The 21885-nt window shown below is 38.7% G+C and overlaps 1 protein-coding gene across 2 annotated transcripts in view; it reads right to left on the bottom strand.

Moving 5' to 3' along the window:
* The window catches only part of BNC1 (basonuclin zinc finger protein 1), a 77655-nt gene that overhangs the window by 7587 nt on the left and 48183 nt on the right, over positions 1-21885 (bottom strand). The window contains exons 1-3 of one of the 2 annotated variants that reach the window (XM_061347272.1): positions 12954-13090; positions 536-638; positions 123-358 (exon numbers count right to left, since the gene is read on the bottom strand). In XM_061347272.1, the coding sequence (XP_061203256.1) occupies positions 123-358; positions 536-638; positions 12954-12962 (348 nt within the window). In that variant the 5' untranslated portion in view covers positions 12963-13090. Of the gene's footprint in view, positions 1-122; positions 359-535; positions 639-12953; positions 13091-21885 lie in introns of those variants that run through there. The other variant, XM_061347273.1, reaches the window with a different exon arrangement.

Below are 21885 nucleotides of genomic sequence, written 5' to 3'. Positions count from 1 at the left end.
TATTACTGCCTTTCAGATTTATCAGATTGTTAACACATTGCGAACCACTGACAAGATTAAGCTAGAAAACATGAATTACTACTCAACGATCATATTTATATTTAAAAAGCCCCTCTAAATACCTGTAGCACATATCCACGTATATAATCCTGTAGTGTCCAATCCAGGGCATGGAGAATCTGTATCACCTCTTCCTGCTTCAGTACACTGAAAAGCCGATCTAGCAGAATTTTAAGGCGCACAGGAATGGCTTGGGTTCCATACAACATGAGGCTACTGATATCAAAAACAACATTGGATTGAACTATTTCTACCTGGCTTGATGGGTAGAGGCTGGGAATCCTTAACTTGCTCAGGGCTGAAAATAAAATCACAAAATGTAAATAAACTTGAGTCACAAGAGATAGATAAAATTGAATATAACTAATACTTTTAGTATTAGGGGTTTGGGGGGGAGTGAGGGGTGCCATAAAAAGCATGCTATAGCGAGGAGGGTCCTAAAAGGTTTTATATAGATTGCAAGAACAAATATTACCATGTGCTACCCATCCATGCCGGCACTGGTCACATTGTCGCTGATTTATTTTCCCAGGTTTGAAACACTGACAGCTACAGTTCACGAGAGTGCATCGGATAGCCTGGAAATCAATAGAAAGGATGATAAGTAATATATAAGCACCATCTAGAGTGTGCAGAGTATACATATAAAATCCACCCATAAAATCCACATGAAGGCAGAGTTAGCATACCAGCACATACCTATCAATGTGCAATAGAAATAGTCTAGGCAAAACCTGAGTTATTCAAGATTACCTCTGCTTTAAAGAGGATCAGACACCATATAGAACACTAGAATATTATGGAAGCAAAATATTTAATGTCATACGTGCAATACTTCTGTGGATTTGTTAGGCAGAAGCACCTTTATAGCAATAATAAACTGTTCTTGTGCATTCACCTCAGCTACCATCTTCATGCAAGACCACTTTTTTCAAGGAAGGTTTGAAAACAGACATACAGACGGAAGTCCCACTCAAAGTTTTGCTGGAACTCTGTACTGCAATATAAGAAGTTCTAATGAGCAATGCCTTAATCTCTGCATAGATGCCATCCCTTACGTCCAGCAGTATCCACATAGAATGTAAGTATCTTGTCCAAGATACAGGAGTCCACTAGTGCTTCTCAGTAACAAAGCTCATCAAAAAGTACTCCAGCTCCTCAAACACTATAGCAGTCACACTTGATAAGAGAAATGCTTGAAAGATAATAGACAAAATAGAGAACACGCAGAGATAGCAACCAGTTGCACAGTTCAATTTGTTCATCCCTTTACTCTCACCGAGGTCATCTATAATGCAAATCAAATTCCTAATCAACAGGGTGAAACAAACTTGCTTCCTGGAATACATGCTGTCTTATGTATGTGCCCATCTGCTGCAAAAGGCAGACAGACAACTTTGAGGTCCCAGTTAAAGCACCATAGGGACTGCTATAGAGCAAAGCATTTGTAAGATTCTGTATTGCTTAGATCTGATACTGCAAATAGTTCCTGCATAAATGGAGTATTTATTAAGAGGGGGAAAGTGAAGAAATTAATGTGCAGAAAGTCTGCACTGGAATAAATAAATAAAAAAGATTATGCAATTGTAATGTGTCTGCAATTTTTTGGTTTTAAAGAAACATGTTATGTTTTGAAGTACAAACAGCAAGTACAAAATAAGGCAAAGTTATACCCACCACTGGCTGCTACTCATGCTCCAAGGGTCATATGCAAAATGGGGACTTCCTCTACTTATTAATACCCATAGAAAAGCAAGACAAGACTTGAAGAGAAAAATAACTTCTTTTCAATGCAGGCATCCCCACATTGGCAGCTTTGAAAAATATACAAAGAAGCAAGTTTTTGGACAATCAGTCTAAGGAAAATGAATGCAGGAGGTGCTTAAAATGAAAATGACATTAAGAGAAAGATAATTTCACTGGGGGTTGCAATGCGCATTTCTTTAGGTTTGAAGAATTTGACTGATTAAGGGCAGAACAAGACACTACAACAAGTACAACAATCTATCACAAGCAAGCTTGTGCAGGATATTTGGATGCTCAGTGCTTTAAATGACTGGATTTGGACTGAGAGTTAGCTTACATGCACATCCCCAAACTGCAGTGACTTGATGCTGAGATTCATCTTTATTTGAAGAATCAGAACAAGTGGCAACAGGGCTATTGAGATCTCTGAATCATTTTGCCTTTAATCTTTTAAATACTGTATTCTTGAGAAAAAATCTCTGTTCCCCATAAAGTAATAAAATACACATTGATATCCCACACAGTGTGAACTGCTTCACTTTAATAGAGGGTATATTTTCACTTATATGCTAAAATACTTTCATATAACAACAAAAAGCCATAATTTTTTTACAGAAAGGTTGGAAAAAAAAAAAAAGACACAGTTGGCTGCCGATTCATTTCTATCACAAAATATCCAGCAATAATGCAGTTGAAGTCTCCCTCTGTACATACATAATATTCTGTGCCTTGCACAGGCTGAACCCCTATCATAAGCAACCCTGCTAGGTTTGGTAAACTGCTGTGCATTCCACGAATGCATCTTTTGCAGTCCCTCCAGACAATATTACACAAGAGTACTTCCTTTTTCTGCAAGAAGTAACAGAAATACGCACAATGAAGAAAGCTGCCATGATGGTAAGTTAATGGCGATTTCAAAATCTTTTAAATTCCGTTTCCTTTGGACATGTTCTGCAAACCAGTGATCTTCAAAACTATTTTTTCTTCTTGATTTGTGTACCTTGACAAGAAAGATATACTGCACAAAACCCCACATTTCAGAGCTTTGCGTAACATCTTTTTTCTATATGATACATGTATTTATTACGTCTTCCTGCATATGTGTAGAAGACTGCACAGGCAAAAAGTAAAAGGAGGACATTTTGCTTTATGTATATGAAAGCGGCTGTTATGGAGTGAAGTTCCCTTCTCTTCTAAATATGGAACTGATCCCCTCTCAAGTCAATATGTTACTGCTTCTGGACACCAGGCTTAGATGAAGTTAGCTTGCATACTGCCAACATATCAAAGTATACCCTCAAATCAGGGATCTGCTGCTGATTTAAAAAATGGCTTGTAGGAATCCCTGCGAAGAAACGCGTGTGATTTTCAGGTTGGTAGCCTGTCCCTTCATTTGTGCTCAACAGAGTTTGTGTCTCTTAAAACTTCTTCAGCAACATTTGTGTTAATATAGTCACAGAGATAATATGACATGGCAAAATTAACTTTGAAAATAATCAGTGAGTCACAATTCTAAATCTTCATTCACTGTTCAACTTAAAAAGGCACTTCTAGAAGATGCACTTTGATTATCTCCCAAGTTAACTTATATCAGAGTATAATGAAGAGAAATTTGGCAAAACTTCTTGAGATTTATATGCTTGTCTTTTGCCTGTTAATCCTACTGTCCTTTATACGCTTATTCTAAGGTACTGTAATTATATCAAGTCTTTTAATGAGCTTTATTTTCCTAACAAGTGGAATGTACACACAATTTCATTCTACAGAACAAAGGAATAACTTTCTACATTGCATACATGTAAAAGCTCAGAATTGTAATTAAAGGATTGGAAATGCAGATGGAAATTAAAGTGGAAATTTTTTAAAGTTCAATCCTTTCATTTAGGTCTATTAATTTAGTTTCATTTTCCAGAAACATAAGGCAGATATTTCAAAAAATAGATCTTATGCTATCATCACGGATCTTGTTATTGCTTTCCAGTCACTCTCTCCCTCACAAATGGATCTTTCTAAATCCATTATCAGCAACACTTTCTTCATTTTATGTATTATTTTTTAATAGAGTTGAAAATTCTGATCAAAATTTCCTGTGGTTTTACCAGCAGACTGTGGAAATCCAAATGTCGGATTTTTTAATGCAAATAATTCCTCATTATGAGAGAAACAGATGAACGATTAAACTGGCTATTATAAAGCATCTAACGACGAATCACTGAAAAAGAAATCTTAACATCTGTTGCCTGAAAGTCATGACTGCTGACATCTTTCTTTGCCAGATATTGATGTGGCTTCGATTATGCTTTAAAACTTACTGAACATTACTTTGCAACCCACTCGCCGCCTTCACAGAAAAGCACAAGCTAATGGGACAAATTCATTCTCATTGTGGGATATAATCAGGCTTCATTTCTAAAGCAAGTTTGAGTTCATCTATACTCTCCTGAAGCCTTTTGGGACCTACTCTTGCTTGTAACGTACTAACAGCAGGTTTAAAACTACGCAAGAGGAGAAGGACTGTATAACTGTATCAAATCTCATTTAGTGTTAAGTGGATTCTGGTTTGACAGCACTTTGGCTTGGGAAATAAATTAAAAAGTAAGCAAGTATTGAAGACTCTGTCAGGACCGAGTCGGAGATCTCTGCTCACACTGGAAAGCCGGTCTGGCTCTCTGCATGCAGTGAGAGCTGCAGACACCACTAAAATGGAACAGCAAGTCCCAGATTACCCTGGTACTGTTTAGTGTTGGTACTGCACAGGTCAGCAGCCTTCCTTGTTTCTGGCATCCAAGAAAAACCCTTGTCCTCTTTGCACAATGCTACCCCTCCCTTTAGAAACTGCTATTTTAAAGCTACTGCCATCACAAAAAGCGTGAGAGCTTTGCTGCTCTGCTATGAGGATTAATGACAAAACGCTGCCACTGATGTTGTGTTACAGGGACATCTTTTCCAGTCAGAAATTCCTATCAATTTAAAATGCAGGTTTCAAATAAAATAGGAATTGCACGAAAGAAATGTGTGAAACTTCCACTAGATGAGACATAACTGTTCACGTCCTTCTAGCAACAAGCTGTATGTCCTATAGCCATCTCATCTTCATTTCCCAGAAAAAGTAATTCCACTGAATATATGTAACCCTCCAAGTTATGTGCTCTGGCGAGAAAATATCCTATAGGAAAAAACAGGGACATGTCCCACTTCTACAGAATAAACTTGCAGGGGCTCTACAGCAAGAACACTTGTGGAGGAAGAGGCAAGAACTATGTAACAGGGGAAGAAGATCAATTTGTAAAGCATTAGGATTTTTGGTTTTGTCTGCCAATCAGCTAAACCATGAAAGTCTTTGTACTTCCTAGAGTACAGGTAACAATTTTCTCACATATTAAGAATAATCCGCAGAAATTAAGCTCTGTTTTATTTACAGAAATAAAATTAAACATGGGACATATGTATGGTTATTAGGAAATACTTTCTTGCTTGCACTTTGTAAGAGTTTTGCAAGGGAAGTAAAGGGATGGATACATTTATCTCTCAAATTAGAAGTACACTCCACAGCTAAAGGACAAATCCAAATCTGTGTGCACCTTTCAGTAAAGAAAACAGTAACTATATATGACAGGGAAGTTGCCTTCCTGGCCAATTTGCTTTCTTTCCTGTTAATGCTGTTATCCACTGGGTTTCTTGTGGTTGCAAAGTTTAAGTAAGTCTTCCTTTTTCATCACCCATTTACATTTGATTACTTCTGTGTTTTTGAATCCTTTAAACAACCACTGAAAGCAGAGATTAATTAAAACCCCCTTTATCTTAAGCACCTCTGTCAATGCTTTTCTTTTCCACACCACACAATGAGCAAAGCTTTGGTTTAGCCCTTTTTTTTTTTTGTAAGGCAACTTTTACCACTTCACCTAAGGATATATTCCACTAATATATAATACTGTCTATCTTTTTTTGTCATGACTTAGAACAAGTTCTGAATTTACACTTTGACCACCTTACTTCCACTGTACCACAACTCAGCTGTGCTTATCTGTATCACACTAATACCTTTTTTCACCATCTATCCCATGTGTATTTGTACCCACCCTGTCCCCTATATAGGACATATTTAGCCCTTGTGCGTGTTCTCCCTAAACACGGACTTCAACTTTTTATACTCTGTTGAGCTCTCTGCAGTTTACTGAAATTAAAATATATTCCAGTATATTCCAAGTGCAATCACAAAAGGTGTTGGGCTGCTCCAGATGCCGTTAAGTACTTATTGAAGATAAAACTCAACAATTAAACCTAAAATGCACGTTGAGATATCTGTTAGAATTTAAATTAAGTACCTTACATTTCTATTGTTCCTTGAAAGTTTCAACATATTCCCAGTTTACTAAAGCTATGAATCCCATCTGCCTGTAGAGAACATTAGGAGGGCCCCTGCAGCACTTTCAAGGAAAGGCTTTGGGCCATTTTCTTCTTCCTAACATGCTCACTTCAAAGCGGAAACAGGGATGCCTGGAGGACGGACAGAACATGGAAACCCTTCAGTGCCTGTAAGTAGAGCTGGGAGGACACGTAGGGAATGTGGAAAAGAGACACAACAAGCAATAGTGCACTGAAACACACTTACATGCATACGGGTCTGACAGCAAGGCCCATTTGAGTTACTCTGCACAAGGCAGACTTGGCCCATGCTACGACTTGGCATGAACTTGTTCAGTTCAGTTTTGTGGTATTTTCTGCTATCACGTGTTTACAGTTCTCAAGTCATGGCTGAGGTCAAAGCCATGCTGGTAAGTCACACATCACTGATAATACACATCCACTGCCTGCCTCAGTCCTTGAAACAAATGGATTTCCATTCATGGACATTTATGCCTGCACAAGTACATCTGGCTGTTGCAATCTCTGCTGTTTCTATACTGAAGTTTCAAATACTTAAGACTAAAATAATTACATGAAAGTATTAAAACAAGGAAAAAGTCCCTATAAGATTACCAATTATACTGCACTGAATGCTGCACACACTATTTCCACAGTCTTATCTCACAGAATATGTTTCTTACAAAGTAACAGCTGCCTTTAATACAGTTATTTAATAAATATAGTAAGTAACAACAAACTTTGTTCATGAGAAGCAAACAAGCAAAAAACAAACCTTACAGTTTGTTGTATCCATATTTGGGGCTTTTAATTAAGCAGAGAAAAGTTGCACATGGAAGTGACAGAGTAAACAGCGCCGACCAAATAGCTCCAACCTTCTCCATTAGAGGACATGTTTAAAATGCTAGCCCTCGATGATTCATCTGACAAACTGCTTATTAGCGAAATAATTTAGCAAAATTCTTGTCTCCTGCTCAAGAGACCAGGCAGGAGACAAATGAAAAAGATGGGCCACGACTTGCCTTTTGCAGTGCCACTAAACACGAAGTTACACTCATAACTCAGTGCCTAAATCCACACTGGCTCCTCAATCACTGGGCTGGTTTTCATATGCACCAACCATACACAACAGCTCCTACCAAGCTCAGGAGGTGCAAGAACCTTTGAAAAACCCAGACAAAAACCTTTTGTTTCAGAGGCCAAACAACACCTGTTGTGCTGAAGATTTTGGCTGGTGCCAATACCACTCAACTCCCACTTACCTGTTCTCTGTGGGGAAATTATGTTATGATTTTTACTCCTAAAAGAACACAAAGGCCACAAGTTGAATACGTTTTCTAGATAAGACCACAGAATACATCCCATTAATTATCTGGATCCTTATGTATATATTCATACTGTTTATTTGGGGTCAGATACCAAAACCTGACCTCCTTTTAAACAGCCACAGCTTGAACATACATGTAAATAAGAGTACTTACAACCCAGATCCTGAAGCATATTGCACTACCCCATTACCCTCTCCCTCAGTGGGGCTGAACAAAGATAATTTGGGCCTAGAATTTGACGGAATCTCTCTCTTGTGGGTGTAGCTGCGCACCTTGAGCAAAAAATGCTTAACTGTCCTTGTAATAATTAACTAAAATATCCTCAAAACCATCTAAAACGTGATTAGGGGAAGTGGAAAAGCCCAGTAAGATGGAACTGAAATTAGGCAATACTTTCACACGATGGCACCACCCCATCAAATCAACCATGCTTGTGGATTTAAAAGACAGTCTTAGCCGGCTGCGGAATTATGGGCCACGAGTCCATGTGTCACTACTTTGTTAAATAAATTTTCTGAGAACAGACCGAAGACCGAGGAGCTGAGATGAGACTGAATTAAATCAGACTCAATCCTAGAGCCACTCTGGGCTCAGCAGCAGGTAATGGAGAGGAGCTCAGGGCAGTCCCAGGCACAGCAGCAAGGTAAGGGAGCAGAAGGGAGCCGTTTCTGAGAGAGGCAACATGCTACAAGGCCAAACTTTAATCACAGCATAACTTGTGGGATGAAAATCACTCCTCATGCATGTCACTTACCCTAAAGGGCCCCTTAGGGCAACTCTTGTTAATGGCACTGTCAAAATAATTAGAAAGAGAAAAGAATGTGAGCGCACGCGTGTGTGTGTGTGTGTGAGCACACACTCAGACTGCTACTCTTTAAACAAAAAGCACTGGACAGTAAAACTTAATTCTGCCGTTCAGCAACATGCTTGTAGATACATTGGGTTATGGTGCAATTAATCTCACTTGTTAACAACAGGTGTGTGCTGACAGACAGCTTGGTCAGACTTGGGCACGCATTTAGATCCTCTTTTACCGTTTGGTTTGGAAAAGAAAACAAGAAATACAAATTGAGGAATGAAAAATGTCACGTTATCATTTTCTTACTATTATTTACTTTTGATTCTGAAAGAGACTACAATGCTACAGTTCTTCTGGCATACCTGCCCTGGCCTGCGTAGGGCAGAAATGTTTTGCTGAGTATTAAGCCGTGTCTATCACAAGGTATTGAAGTAACTTCCTTTCTTCATAAATTTACAGGAAGAATTGTTCTTCTTAATGCATTCCAAAAATAAGTAACAGAGTGCTGCGTGCTCATGACAAAAAATGCTCAGGCTTCAGGAGTCTGGATAAGTCACTGGACAGAAATGGTGTGAAAGGTCTTATGATAAAGCACAGGATGCCATTTAATCTAGCAAATAAATTGTGCGCATACTGTTTATCTGTATTGCCATGCTATGCATGCCACAGTAAATGGTGAAAGTACAGACTTATCCATGAACTGAAATTAAATTAAATATATAACACCAAGCCCTATGTTAGCAAGGAATAAGTGTTATAAACCCAAATTCACAAGTATCATAGAAATGAAAAATACTAGTATAAATCAACTGCAAGCCCTTTAAAATATGTCTTTACCTAGCTTATAAAGTGCTATATATGCACAGTGTGGGTGAGTTAATGTTTCAAAGACAATCCTAACTTTTCAGCTCCTCACACAGATGCTTAAGTCTCAAAGCCATGAAATATTCATGCCTATTTTTTTCCTTTTTTCCCCTGTTACAAAGACATAGATTAAAGAATAATAATAAAAAATAGCAGCTCTCTGAAACATTCAGCATTACACAACTTCATTTAATGCAATTTCAGAAATTTTAAACCCAAACAGTATTTGTACACATACACATGATACTATCTGTGGTGCTGCAGTTACGCAATATTTTACGCAACAGGGTCGGCTCCATTGGTAATTTCACAATTTAAAACTTGGAAACTCAATATTCCCTTTTAGAGAGCACACGTGAGGAAAATCTTAAGTGGCTTTCAGACATCAGCTCCTTTCAAATGAAAAAATACCCATTTCTCATTGATAATCAGCAATATTTGAAATTTGAAGTCAAAAGTTTGTGTGTTGCTACTTTTTTCCCCTGCTTATTTGTTTAAAGAAACAATCCTACCCTGGTTTTAAAGTGTGGAATGAAAATGTCATTGGTTTTTATTCTCAAAATGACTGAGGAATGTTAGAAATTGACACTTTTCCTCATTCCCTCAATAATAGTTTTTTTCAGGCTGAATATTGACATTTCAGTCCCTAAGCGGATTGTTGAGATTGTAATTAGCAATAAAATAGCAAGAAATAAAAACTAAAAAGAAGACAGACAATGACACTTGCTGTAAAACTTCAACTGTAGCATCTGTTAGGACAAAAACTACTGGCTGCCCAGTACATAGACACTGGGAGAGCTCCTGCACCACTGAAGTAAGGGAGGGCAGGAAATGATCCAGAGGGCCAAACCAATAGTTTTTCTTCCCTGGATAGATGTTTTTCTGGAATGATGAATTCAAGTTCCATACCTAAAATTTAGCTCAAATCTGCATGAAAAATGTTTACTCAATGCCAAATCATACCAAAAAGTGCATTTAGAATGTGTCTATGTAGCAAAAACTGTAATCTGAAATTAAACTAAAACATCTCTGTTTGTCAGAGTTGTATTTAACATTATCATAATGAAGTCTTTATTACTGAAAAAAAAATCACTCACTGGCTGGTTCGATGAGAAATGGAATGACATGCTCAGCATTGTATGAATGGATTTTTAACAGTATCATGAACGGGCACGGAAGCTGGAAGACAAGACATTTGGTATCAAAAGGCAAAAGCTTGTTGCAGCCTCAGCAGGCAGAATTTCATCTCTGCTATAGTGAAGCGCATGAAGTGGCCCTATAATAATTTTAATAATTTTTCCTGTTTCCTTGAAGATTTGGCTTTCCTGCAGGTTTGGATATGTTTGCAGAGACCATTATTTTAGGGTTCTGGATAGGTTAGAGATGGTCCAGTTGTTCAAAGAATAATCAAAAAAATTAATTTTTAAAAACCAATCAAGCAAAACCATACAAAGTAGAATAAAAATGTATTTCCCATAACATTAGTTTTCTCATGTTCACCTATTGTCCAAATAAAAGTCTGATTAAGCTGCAAACTGTTAAAAACTCTAAAGTTTAAATCAAACAGAAATGAAATTATGCTGATTATGAAGAAAACTTACTAGCAGTATACACATACTGGTAAGTAGATCTAATGTAATATAAATGGTACGCTCTTCGAAAGTCTCTATTTTCCCCCTTTTCTGTAAAAGCAGCAATTAGAAAGTGTATATTGTTTTAATCACTAGAACAAAGAAAACCAACAGGCACTGTTAGTAGTTACAAATAATGCTAGTCCTACTTTGCACCATGACCTAAGTGGAGTGAGGCTCCCCACCTCCCACTCCTCCAGCACTGAGAGCTGAGCCACAATTTTACTGTTTTAAAACCAAAGTACAGAAACAGAGACATTTGTCTAACACACCGCTTGCATATTTTTCAGCAAACTGCAGTAAACAGAACTGTATTTTCCAAAAGGATGTTAAAAATAGAAGCATATGATCTTTTCCCACCTAGAACTGTATTCTTACAATTAAAGACTATTAGCTGGCATCCCTTTTAACCGTCAAACTCAGACAGTGGCAGTTCTATAGCCACAAAGAGAAGCAGTAAATGAGAAGAACATGTTACTACACTGCATTTGAGAAAGTTTGGCTCCAAGCTATGCACTGATTAATATCAGATCTCCTTCTTTACTTGCCTCTTGACAATCTTGTCACATCTGGCTGACAAATCCTTACAAGCTTATCCAAACCAAGGCAGCCCAGATCATGCTCCGGGAGTAGCTTGAAGGAAGCGGCAACACCAGCCATGCACTGATGTGCCATCATGAAACTAATGAAGCTGACTTCACTTGCAGACTGCAGGAACACGAAGAAACACAACATGCCTCAAGGTTTTGCAACATAACACAGAGTTAGCTCACCAAGATAAGACAAACAATCAGCTCCTGAGGTTCAAGAAGCCAAGTAGTTACATGAATTACAAAAATTTATATAGAAATCGCTTGAACAACCACCTCAGCTAAATGAGCACAATAAACTCCAACTTCAGATCAGACGTGAAAACTGACTGCTAAATGCCTTTCAAACAATGTTGGGGCTTTTTTTTTAATTAAAACAAAATTAGTTTATTTCATTTTCTCTCTCCCACATCCCCAAAATACCTGCATGTTGCCTGGCTCCCACGTTATTCAAAATGAAAAACATTAAGGGGGAAAAAAAAAACCCAAGAAAGAAAAGAAAATAAAAACCAGTGTCACTTTTTATCCGCAGGATTTTACAGAAGGATAAACCACAGCCTGTGTATATCAGTAGTCCTCCCCTGGGTTACCGATCTGCCCTCGCCTCATTTTTAAACCAAGGATTCGTTACACAGAGAACTAGAAGTATTTGGCCAATTAATAAACCAGAAAGTAAAATGCTGTATCTTAAACACATCTAACAAACCCTCATTATGTATGGGCTGACAATTAAACCATGTTTATTTTTCTACGTGAGGAAAAAATAATCAAAATAAATTAAATAAGCGTCTTGTATCCTGATGCATTTAACCTCTTAATTAGTGCAATGTATTTAAAAAGCCAGACCCCCAATACACACACACACAAACACTCACTCCCCCCCCCCGCTCCCCTACCTCCCCCCCCCCCAAATACAAACAGACTGATCCTAAGAAAATAATTACTGGCCTTATTTTCTGGATGCTAAATAGTCAACAATAAATTGTATATAAAGGGCATACATTAGATTCCACTTTAGTGGTAATTTCTGAAGAACTTCGTAGTGAAATTACATTGTTGTCTGCTCTCCAGTGCATTTATACGTCATGCTAATGATAATGTATCTTCTTTAAGCACTTGACTCAGAACACATCTGAGTCACAAATCACAGATTTTATTGCTATTAATGTATATTGAGGACTTGTACAATTAAACATTGTCAAGTATTTATGATTTACATGCTACTACTTCAATTGGAAAACAATTACACAAGTGATGGCTCTGCTTATTATATCAGCCTGCAATTCTGCATTACTGACTGTAGAACAGAAAAGTCATACAGTTGTTTACAGTGCACAGCAGAAAGAAAACCAGGATTTTTCACATAAACTAGTTTTTTACTTTCACAGTACCTTTTCGTAATTAAGAAATGGAGAGTACAGCTCCCTACAGCTCTCATCTCCATTGTTCATTACCCAAAACAACACCATTGCAAGATTTTTTATATCTCCACAGTGCATAACCACAAGTAAAAGTTGCACAGCAAAAAAAAAATACACATTCATATAGAACTGCAAAGAACTTTCCTTACCTCAGACATTCTTACTGTGCTTATGTTTCCAGAGCTATAAAACAGTTTCCCATTCCCTCAGTGAGTTGTACAAAGAAGTACTGGAAACACTCCTGCCTGTACAAGTACTAAGGCAGAACCATCACACGCCTCTTTACTCTTGTCTGACTCTGAGCACCTCAAGGTCTGATGTATGCTCAGGCTGTGCACAGGGGAGTGAAATAAGATCCTCCCCCTTGGTGTTCTCCAGACCTACAGTACGAAGTTGTGTCTGCCTCTCACCTCTGCAGCCAGCTCTCACCTCGCTGCCCCGCAGTGGTGTGCTCCAGCGCGCTCCTCCAGTCGCAGGGCAGTCCCCTCACAGCTGGCTTGAAGAGGGCATGACACTCATCTTTCACAGAGATTTGATCAAAAGGAGGCTTGAGGCGCTCCTAATGCAGCGCGAGGAGATTCTACCTCTGCTCTGGCAGCCTAAGTAATGCGTTAAATCAATGCAGCTGACCTAAGGCCTATTACAGGGTTTTTTTTTCTCTTCCCGGAGTGTACAACTATCTGCAAATAAGCTATGAGGTACTTATGATTAAAATTACTTCTTTTTCTTAGCGTCAGAGTGTTGTTTTTTAAATTGCAGCTGCTGTGTTATTTGCTTCTTTTTCCTTTTCTTTTTCCTTTTTAAAAACATTTGCAGGTTTCAAAGCTCCACCGACCGGGGTGTGGATTTTTTGAAAGTTACCATATTTCCCCCCATCAGTTAAGTTTTGAGTTAGGGCTGAATTTTATTTCTTTTTATGAAGTTGAAGCTTCCTATTAACAGAAGCACAGGTCATAAAGACAGGAGAATTACCTTCTAGTAATTGGGCCAAAATCTGGTTTCAGTTATTCAGGTGTTGGGTTGCATTCGTGAGTTACAGCAGGATTTTTGTCATAGTCATTTCTCACCTATTTAAAAAACCAAAACAACCCCCAAACAAAACACTTCTCCCTCCTCTAGATAATTTCTTGGCACTCTTAACTCAGGAATACACTGTACTACGCCCACATGAGCAAGTTGCATTGAACTCAGTGGGAATCCTTGTAGGAACATACCAGGACAATATTTGACCGGATGAATGCCTGTAAAGCCATAGGAAAGGCAGCAGGAAATAAGATGGCTGTAGGGAGAAGACAGCTAACATATTATTACTGTTGGTTAATTCGTTGTCTTCTTCTAATCCCATTTACTATTTGCAAGGTATATGCACAGTGCTTAAAGAGAGAACCTAATTTACCTTTTACTAAATACAGGAGTAAACTTAATGTTAACTCCATGGAGGTAGCTGGAATGAGGCCAGGAGATTCCACACTGGTATCACATTGGTGATAACCAGAATCTGGTCCCACAAAGTGCTACATGAAGCACATGCTTTCCCTAAGTCTCTTGGTTTCTCCACCCTATACCTTATTACTCTCACTGAGCTACTGAACAAGCCGGAAAACCAGAGAGGGGGATTTAGTTTCACAGTATGGTCTGCCAGATACTTCTGCCAAAACACACTGGAGCGTGAGGACAGCCAAAGAGCCAACCACGAGTGGTTACCTGGTCCTTCCCAGCAGAGGGGAAGGGGGCTCCAGGGACACCTCTGCTCCCTGCAACATACCTGGGACAATTCTCTCTAGGGAACAGTTACACATGGATTATCAGCTGTCTTGTAAATGGTAGGAAAAAGCACCTAAGAAGTCAGGTCGACCATCATGCTGTTTGAAGTGATTCTTAAGAGCACTGTTTTAAATGCATACATCCTGTGATGAGGACAAAACCTAACTGCACTCTCATGATGGTAACTCAAAGCTGAGGGCATACCTTGTTACTAAAATCGTATTACCATCTTAATGAAAAAGCAGCGATGTAAGTAAAAAGGACTCTACCTGATTGAGAATTCTGCAACAAAAGTGGGAAGAGTGGTTTAAGACTACATAAACTGCCAGAAGCTCTGAACTGACTTCAAAATGATAAGTGACTAAAACTTAGATGTGTGGAGAGGTGCTCTCCCCTCTAGCCAGTTCCCAGGAAAAACCTATTTACTAGCTATCTGCCATTTGCCTGGAAGATGATAATTCTTATTAAATGGGCTAACTATCCATAGTGAACAATTTAAGACCAATTTACTTTTTTTAATTAATTATCTACTAACAGTCTTTTATTTTAAGCATTGTTTTCATTATTCAAGCTTTTTCAATGAATATTTTATGGGAGCATATTTATGCCTTGCTCTTTTTAAGCTATCCACTATTACTGATTAGCCTTTTTTCACTGTGCTACTATCTGAGCACCTTTTTGTGAAATCCAACAATCTTTAGCGCAATGTGACACGTGCAAGGCACAGTTTGTTCCTACAGGTCAACTTGGAAAGAAATACTGGCACATTATCAGTGTTTTCAGTAATTTCAGCTGATCTGTACTTCAACCTTGCTTGTACAGAACAGTTGCCGAGACGTTTCTTGAAGAATGATCAAAATGGAAACTAGAGGGTGACTCCCGTAACTCCCTTTCCAGTAAAATCTAGTGGAAAACCAGCTTCTCATGTACAGAAACTGGTACTGGGACAGGGCACTAGGCTTGAGACAGAGGTCCTGGGCTTCATATGGGGCTCTGCCAACTGAGTTGTTGTGTGACCTTGGGCAAGCTATTTCAATTCTGGTTTCTATGTCTTCACTTTTGAATGTTTTTTTATTTATTTATTTTTTAATCTATCTGAGTTGTATACTCTTTGAGGAAACCACAGCATCTTACTGTGTTCTCAGGGCCAGTGCCAAGGCAAAGTAAAGGGGTCCGCAGGTCTGGACTCCATTTAAGTCACAACATAAATACCCAGAATCACAGTGTAACAACAGTCTAAGGAAAGCTGCTTTCTCCTCCCACCTGTCCCAGCCTGTTTCTTCCTCTCCATGTCTCAGCCTGTGTGTTCAGAACAGCATGAGCGTAAGAGGATGTAGGGCAGATTGTGGAGTGTTAAAACTACTTAACCAAATACAAGAGTATTCATAGTTTGAAGAAGGGCTCCCACACATGGAGCTGACTATAACAAGGAGCTGCTGCTCCTACCTAGTTTCATTACCTTGGGACACTTAAAAAATGGGTATTAATCCTAAGGAATCACTACAGTTAAGCCAGTGTGATACAGCACAAAAGCACAATAAAATACCCAGGAAAAGTTTTCTCCTGACTTTTCAATTTAAATCATGACCTGATTTTTGGTGTTTGATTCCAGAAAAGGAAAAAAAAAGAAAAATCATTGAAAAAAGAATATTAATAAACTATTCAAGAACCAACTAAACATGAGTAGCAGGTCTGGTCTTTGCTGCTGTGTTCTCTAGGCAAATGTGCCTGTACCTTCCACAAGCACTTGCTGCCTGCTTCACACTGTTTCTACCAGAGTTAGCTGCAAAATGGTGTTAACCTCCGTGTCCTCCCTGCTTGGCCTATATTCCAAACACACAATACACGATGTCCCTCTTACTTAAATCAGTGATGGCAAATATCTTAGTGCTAATTTAATGCTCTGCTCACTTACCGGTTTGGAGAAATGTGTGGGTTAAACATTTCACCTCTCTGAAGCCACGGTCAGCCCCATGACCATACAGATTCGCAGTTACCTTTCAGGAGAAAATCTAAGAAGAGAAGGAGTTGCGGTCCAGGACTGAAGGGACACAAGATTTTGGCAAGGTAGGAGGGGAAAGGGGAAACAGACCTTGAAAACCACGAGAACTGAGGTTCTGTCAGCAAGATATAAAGACAGATGTGGGTTTCAAACGACTTGCAAGCCCAGTAAAAACAATTTTAAGCTTAGTATGCTACAGCACAGGTTTTGTGCACAGGCCTGTTAAAGGCTTAAAGTACTGGATAAAGTTTCTTAAGATCTGTGGAAGGTCAAGTAGAGCACTCCAGCTCCCATTCAAGCAACAGGGAACCCCAAATCTCTTGTTCAGTATTTCCAGGTAGGCTGACTTTGTAAAGTGGCCTGAGCAGATAATACTGAGCTATAATGTGTCCAAAACTTTTCCACTAACAGTTTAATCAGAGTTCAAATGTTGACCCGTCTTGGTATTTACATCCTCTCTGATGCAATTAAACAAGCAAACAAAAAATCCCAACAAAAATAAGAACACTACCTGGCTTTGCACTCCTGCTTCAGGACTAATTTTCTTTTAACTGCTCACTGCATTACTTTTCTTCTGTAGCTCAAAATGGCAATGAAGTCAAGTGAGCACCGGTACTACCAAATGCTAGTTACTTCAAGTAGTGCCTATGCAGACCTAGAAAGACATCACCAGTACCAGATCGTACCGCTAATTCCTCCCTGTGGAACTGCCTCTCCACTGAAACAGTCACTAGGATCAAGAAACCCTGCAATTATCTATAGTGAAAAGACCTGTCTGAATAGTAAAGTTTTAAAATACAATTTATTAATTATTGCTTTATGCCACAATGGATTTGTCCTTGAAAAACATGATTCTATAAGAGTCTGCAATCTAATATGGTTTGTTTTTTTAAGTTACATGTTTTTGTAAGTCCTTTCCTAAGGCCAATTTCTCAGCATGAATCGTTCACACCTGCCATACTGGTGAGTTCACCCAGTTTTGTGATAGGACCGTTCTGTTGAATACTTACAATTTCATTCCAGGACCTGGCAACATTTACAAAAAGTCTAAATGACTTCTTTTCAGCATGCTCTACTTTGCGTTTTTCAACAGTTCCATCTGCTCTTTAGGTAGGTTTCTCCGATCCTTTCAGAGAGCTTGTAATTCAGAATCTTAATGAGTCTAAAGCATGCATCTTCTCTGCAAGCAGCATTCCTCCCCTCCACTTTCCCCAGCTGTTTAACAAACACCATCTGACCCAATGTAGAGCCTGGAGCACACAGCTAAACTATCAGCCCTTTGCAAACTCACCAGTTGTTCCTATTGTGGTGGTTTTCTCTTTTTGGCAGTTTATATTAAAATAAACATATAACCTTTCCCCTTCTTGCTTAGTAGCTTTCTGTACTTGGATTTCAACACGTGTAACCCAAGAGTAGAAGAAAAGAAATGATAAGAAGCTTACATAGTGACATTATTATTATTTTTAAAATGTTTTGTAAATCAGATCAACCTCCACAAATTTCTAACTTCAAGGAGAAGAGAGCGTCACAGTCCAAACCCAATTTGTAGCTAAGGCTTGCAAACAGGCTACAAAGCACCAACTCGTTCTTTGTCTAACTTAGGGGTTTGTCTAACCCTAGAAACATATTTATCTGAAAGTACAGAAATAGAGACATTTTGTATATACATGTATATACATGCAGTAAGTATCAAGATTGGAAAAGTTGTTACAAAAATATGGATTGCAACACATTGCCATCCAAAGTAAGCATATTCAGTGAGTCGCCTGAATCAGAACAGTTTTAGTCATAGAATAAAGGACTTTTTTTGTTCCCTCCTCCCACCCTGGGCTTTGACAAAGCAAAGTCACTCACCCAGGGGTTCTGTTCTCTACCTTTCTAATTATTGTTTTTAAATTACAATGAAGTATACAGCTTCTATCTAAATGAGTGGCATAATTCTGTCATACGTGAATGTCATATGTATGAGATACCTGCCCAGCTAGAGATACTGCTCTACAGTGAGATGGGAATGCTGCAGCAAGGACAAGCTATCTGAGTGTTCTCAGCAGCACTGCCCACCTCTCTTTGTGTGGTCAGGCTTGCCTGGGGTGGGTTCACATGGAAGAGATAAGAGAGTGTGAACCTGCAAACATTTGGGCTAGATGAGAAACGTGTTACCAAACGAAATGCAATTTCCAAAATATTATCTAATAACCAAATAATAACGGGAATTGAAAACATTCTCTGTCAGGGATCAAGGTAGGAGCTGTATTGGCCACACATTTCCACCCCTGCACAATTCTATCGGCCGCTCTCTCATCTTCAAGTCCTGTGAGGAGTTTAAAACATTTAATTACTAACTCTATCATTAAGGAATCTACTTTGTCAAACTGCAGCTCCTAAAGTTAAGTCTCTTAGAGCAAATCAGTTTTGATACTGATGTTTCTCAGAGGTGCAGCATTTAATCCCCAAATTACAGCACAAGTTTTAACAGGCAGGTTCTGTCTGTCACCAAGATTTAGTAATTAACAAAAAAATTCACCCCCCTTCCCAACGCTAATGGTTTATCAAAAGAATACCAGTAATTTCAGTTAAGATATACTGATGAACTAGGCAGAAATACAATGGGGAGACAGACATATTTACCCTATCTGATTGAAAGGGCCGAGACAGAATTCCAGAGACATCGTGTTGTCATAAGAGGAATAGTCAGGAACCACGTTTGTGCCCCCAGGCCAAAGGGTGTGACATCGGGCCAGAGGTTTGTTGAAGTCAGAATGAAATGCCTGCCATAAAACTTAGCCACTCATATTCACATGGCTAAAGAAAAGGAGCGTCGGCAATATGATACCTGAAACAGTAATGCTGCTGGGGTTTATTCCAAAGACAATTTAGTCCTACCAATACAAGAGACATTTCACTTACAGTATGAAGCTGAGGATTTCTTTTCACAGCCTCCAGCATTTTCCTTCCTTTTGCTTGTGGGTTTGTTGTTGAGTTTCTTTTGTTTTTTTTTTTCTGTCCTCCATGTTCTGTAATACCAGGTAGTGGTTTTCAACCGTTTAAACTATGGCATATAATAACTGATGAGTAACACAGCAGTAATAGCAGTGGTGGCAATTTTGCTTTGTTTCATGGGAGTGTTAGAGTACTACAAAGATGACTAGGACATGTCTCAGTGGCAGACTGATAAATTGAGAGATGAATTTTCCCTGCCTACAAGTGTTGTCAAGTTTTAGTCATAAACATCACACAGGTTACAGGACACTTATTTTTCCAGGCAGTGAAATAGGAAGCAAACATTTTGTATTTTTAAATGAACTTTTGGATGAAGAATTATTGGAAAAAAAAATTACTGTGTAAGATTTTTTCCCAAGCTCATAAGCTACAAGTTTCTGACCAAATGGTTGAGTTTAACAACCATGCCTGAAGTACTGTTGCTAGTAGGACAATTCATGTTTATTATGGAGGCATACTTACCGGTTCTCCCACTCTGCTGAAGACTTTTCTTACAACTTCATGTTTTAGCCAGAACTTCATGTTGTTACATTTTTCCATCTACATCCTCTTCTTATTGACTGGGAGGAAGAAATGTCAGGTTCCTATTTTACAGTGAAATTCCAAGAAAACTTCCTTGAAAGGGTCACCCATCCTCCACTTCGCAGATTCCTTCAAAACTTCCTCTTTTATTAACTTACTCCAGACATGTGCCTGCTCTTTTTATGTCTAAAATACACGTTGAACTCTTGAAGCTTACCCAGGAGTGAAAGCAGAAGGTATAGCAATGTCCTGGAGTAGCATCTAACTACCCCCTTCAACCAGGATAGCACATCGATACCAGGATGGTTTGCAGTGAGCTGTTTTTAATGGACAGCTCCCAGGTGACACCAGCACTGCTGCAGCAGCAGCCGCAATATCATACATCCTTGATTGAACTTTGATTAATTTTCCAGACTTTCAGAGCCTGTGGCAAAAGGATCCACAGCGGTAGCTGCAGCCATTAACTCCATCTTTTGTGATTTCTCCTTCTTCATTATGTTTGGGTCTTGATTGAACTTTGTTCCAAGTTAGTAGCTTTTGGCTATGGACGAGGGAGGTAAGACTTTAGAAGTGAAGTGCAGAAGGATAATATGTGAAAACCTTGCAGTGAAAGCTGCCTGGCTATAGTTGGAGGTAGCCTTGGCTATACCTTGATGATGTGAGTGCTGTTAATAAAAACATTGAAGTTCTGCCTAACACCAGGCTAAACAACACAAACCATCACTTTATGCAGCCCTAGTCCAAATGTCTTCCAGTATTTGTGCATAGCAGATGCTATTTTATTACACTGAAAATTCTAAGTTGCTGCATTCACCTAATGAATAAAATTACCATTCCTGGGCAAAGACAGAACTTCACAGAGGCACATGTTTAAAATACAGGAATAGTTTCAGTGGCTTCCAAAGATTATTTGCAGTGTGCTGCTAAATGGCAAGCAACTATTTGCCTGCTCAATAGGACATCTTTACACTGCAGAGTCAACCTAGTGTCTGTTATATTACCCAAAAAAATAAGTCTATCAGCAGCTAGGAGAGATCTTATGGTTTTTGAGAAAACCCCTAAAACTGACAATACTTTACTCAAAATGTTACACTGATTTTTCCAAATGATCCTTCACTGTTTTCACTACCTTACCCTTACCTCCCTCAGTTTTGGTCACAGAATGTTTAAACACTTTACTAGTAAAGGGCCATTTCAAGCTTACGATTACTTCATAAACAAACAAACAAACAAACAAAAAAACACCAACCAACAAACAAAAAACCAAAGCAAGAAATAAAAAAGGAAAAAAATGGAAAAAAAAAAACCAACCAACCACAGACACTTCCCCCCCCCCAGTTTCCTTACTTTATTTTTCAATTAGTGCTTGAACCTACCACTGTGATACATTCTCAGAATCACTTATATCTAGTTTTATTGCCTGCTGTTGGTATTTGCCAATGGTGGTGTATGCAATGGTATGCAGAGGTGGCTGTAGCCATCTGCAGAGATTTTTGCCAGAACCTACAAATGCTGTGTAAAAGCCCCTTTCAGAGCTTGAAAACTGAAATTAACTGATGGGAAAAAAATATTAAACTATTAAGGGTGATTCAAAATCCACTATGAATCAAAGATATACATGATGTTTCCACAACATCTGACACAATAGGGCTTTGTCCCTACAAGAGGCCTCTGGGCATTCCTGTGATATAAGCAATAATGGATTTGTCTCTGCAAAGCTTTGAGTTATTGTGGCACCTCCAATACAGGCAACCTCAGAAATAATTGAAAACCTGGAAATAAAGGCAACCTTT

This window comes from Neopsephotus bourkii, unplaced genomic scaffold (genome assembly GCF_033783945.1).
Source record: "Neopsephotus bourkii isolate Nb327-2 ecotype Australia unplaced genomic scaffold, CSIRO-AGI_Nbou_v1 NB_318, whole genome shotgun sequence".
NCBI classification, from domain to species: Eukaryota; Metazoa; Chordata; class Aves; order Psittaciformes; family Psittacidae; genus Neopsephotus; species Neopsephotus bourkii.
The sequence above is the reverse complement of the archived record's forward strand: the minus strand, read 5'-3'. Positions and strand labels throughout refer to the sequence as shown.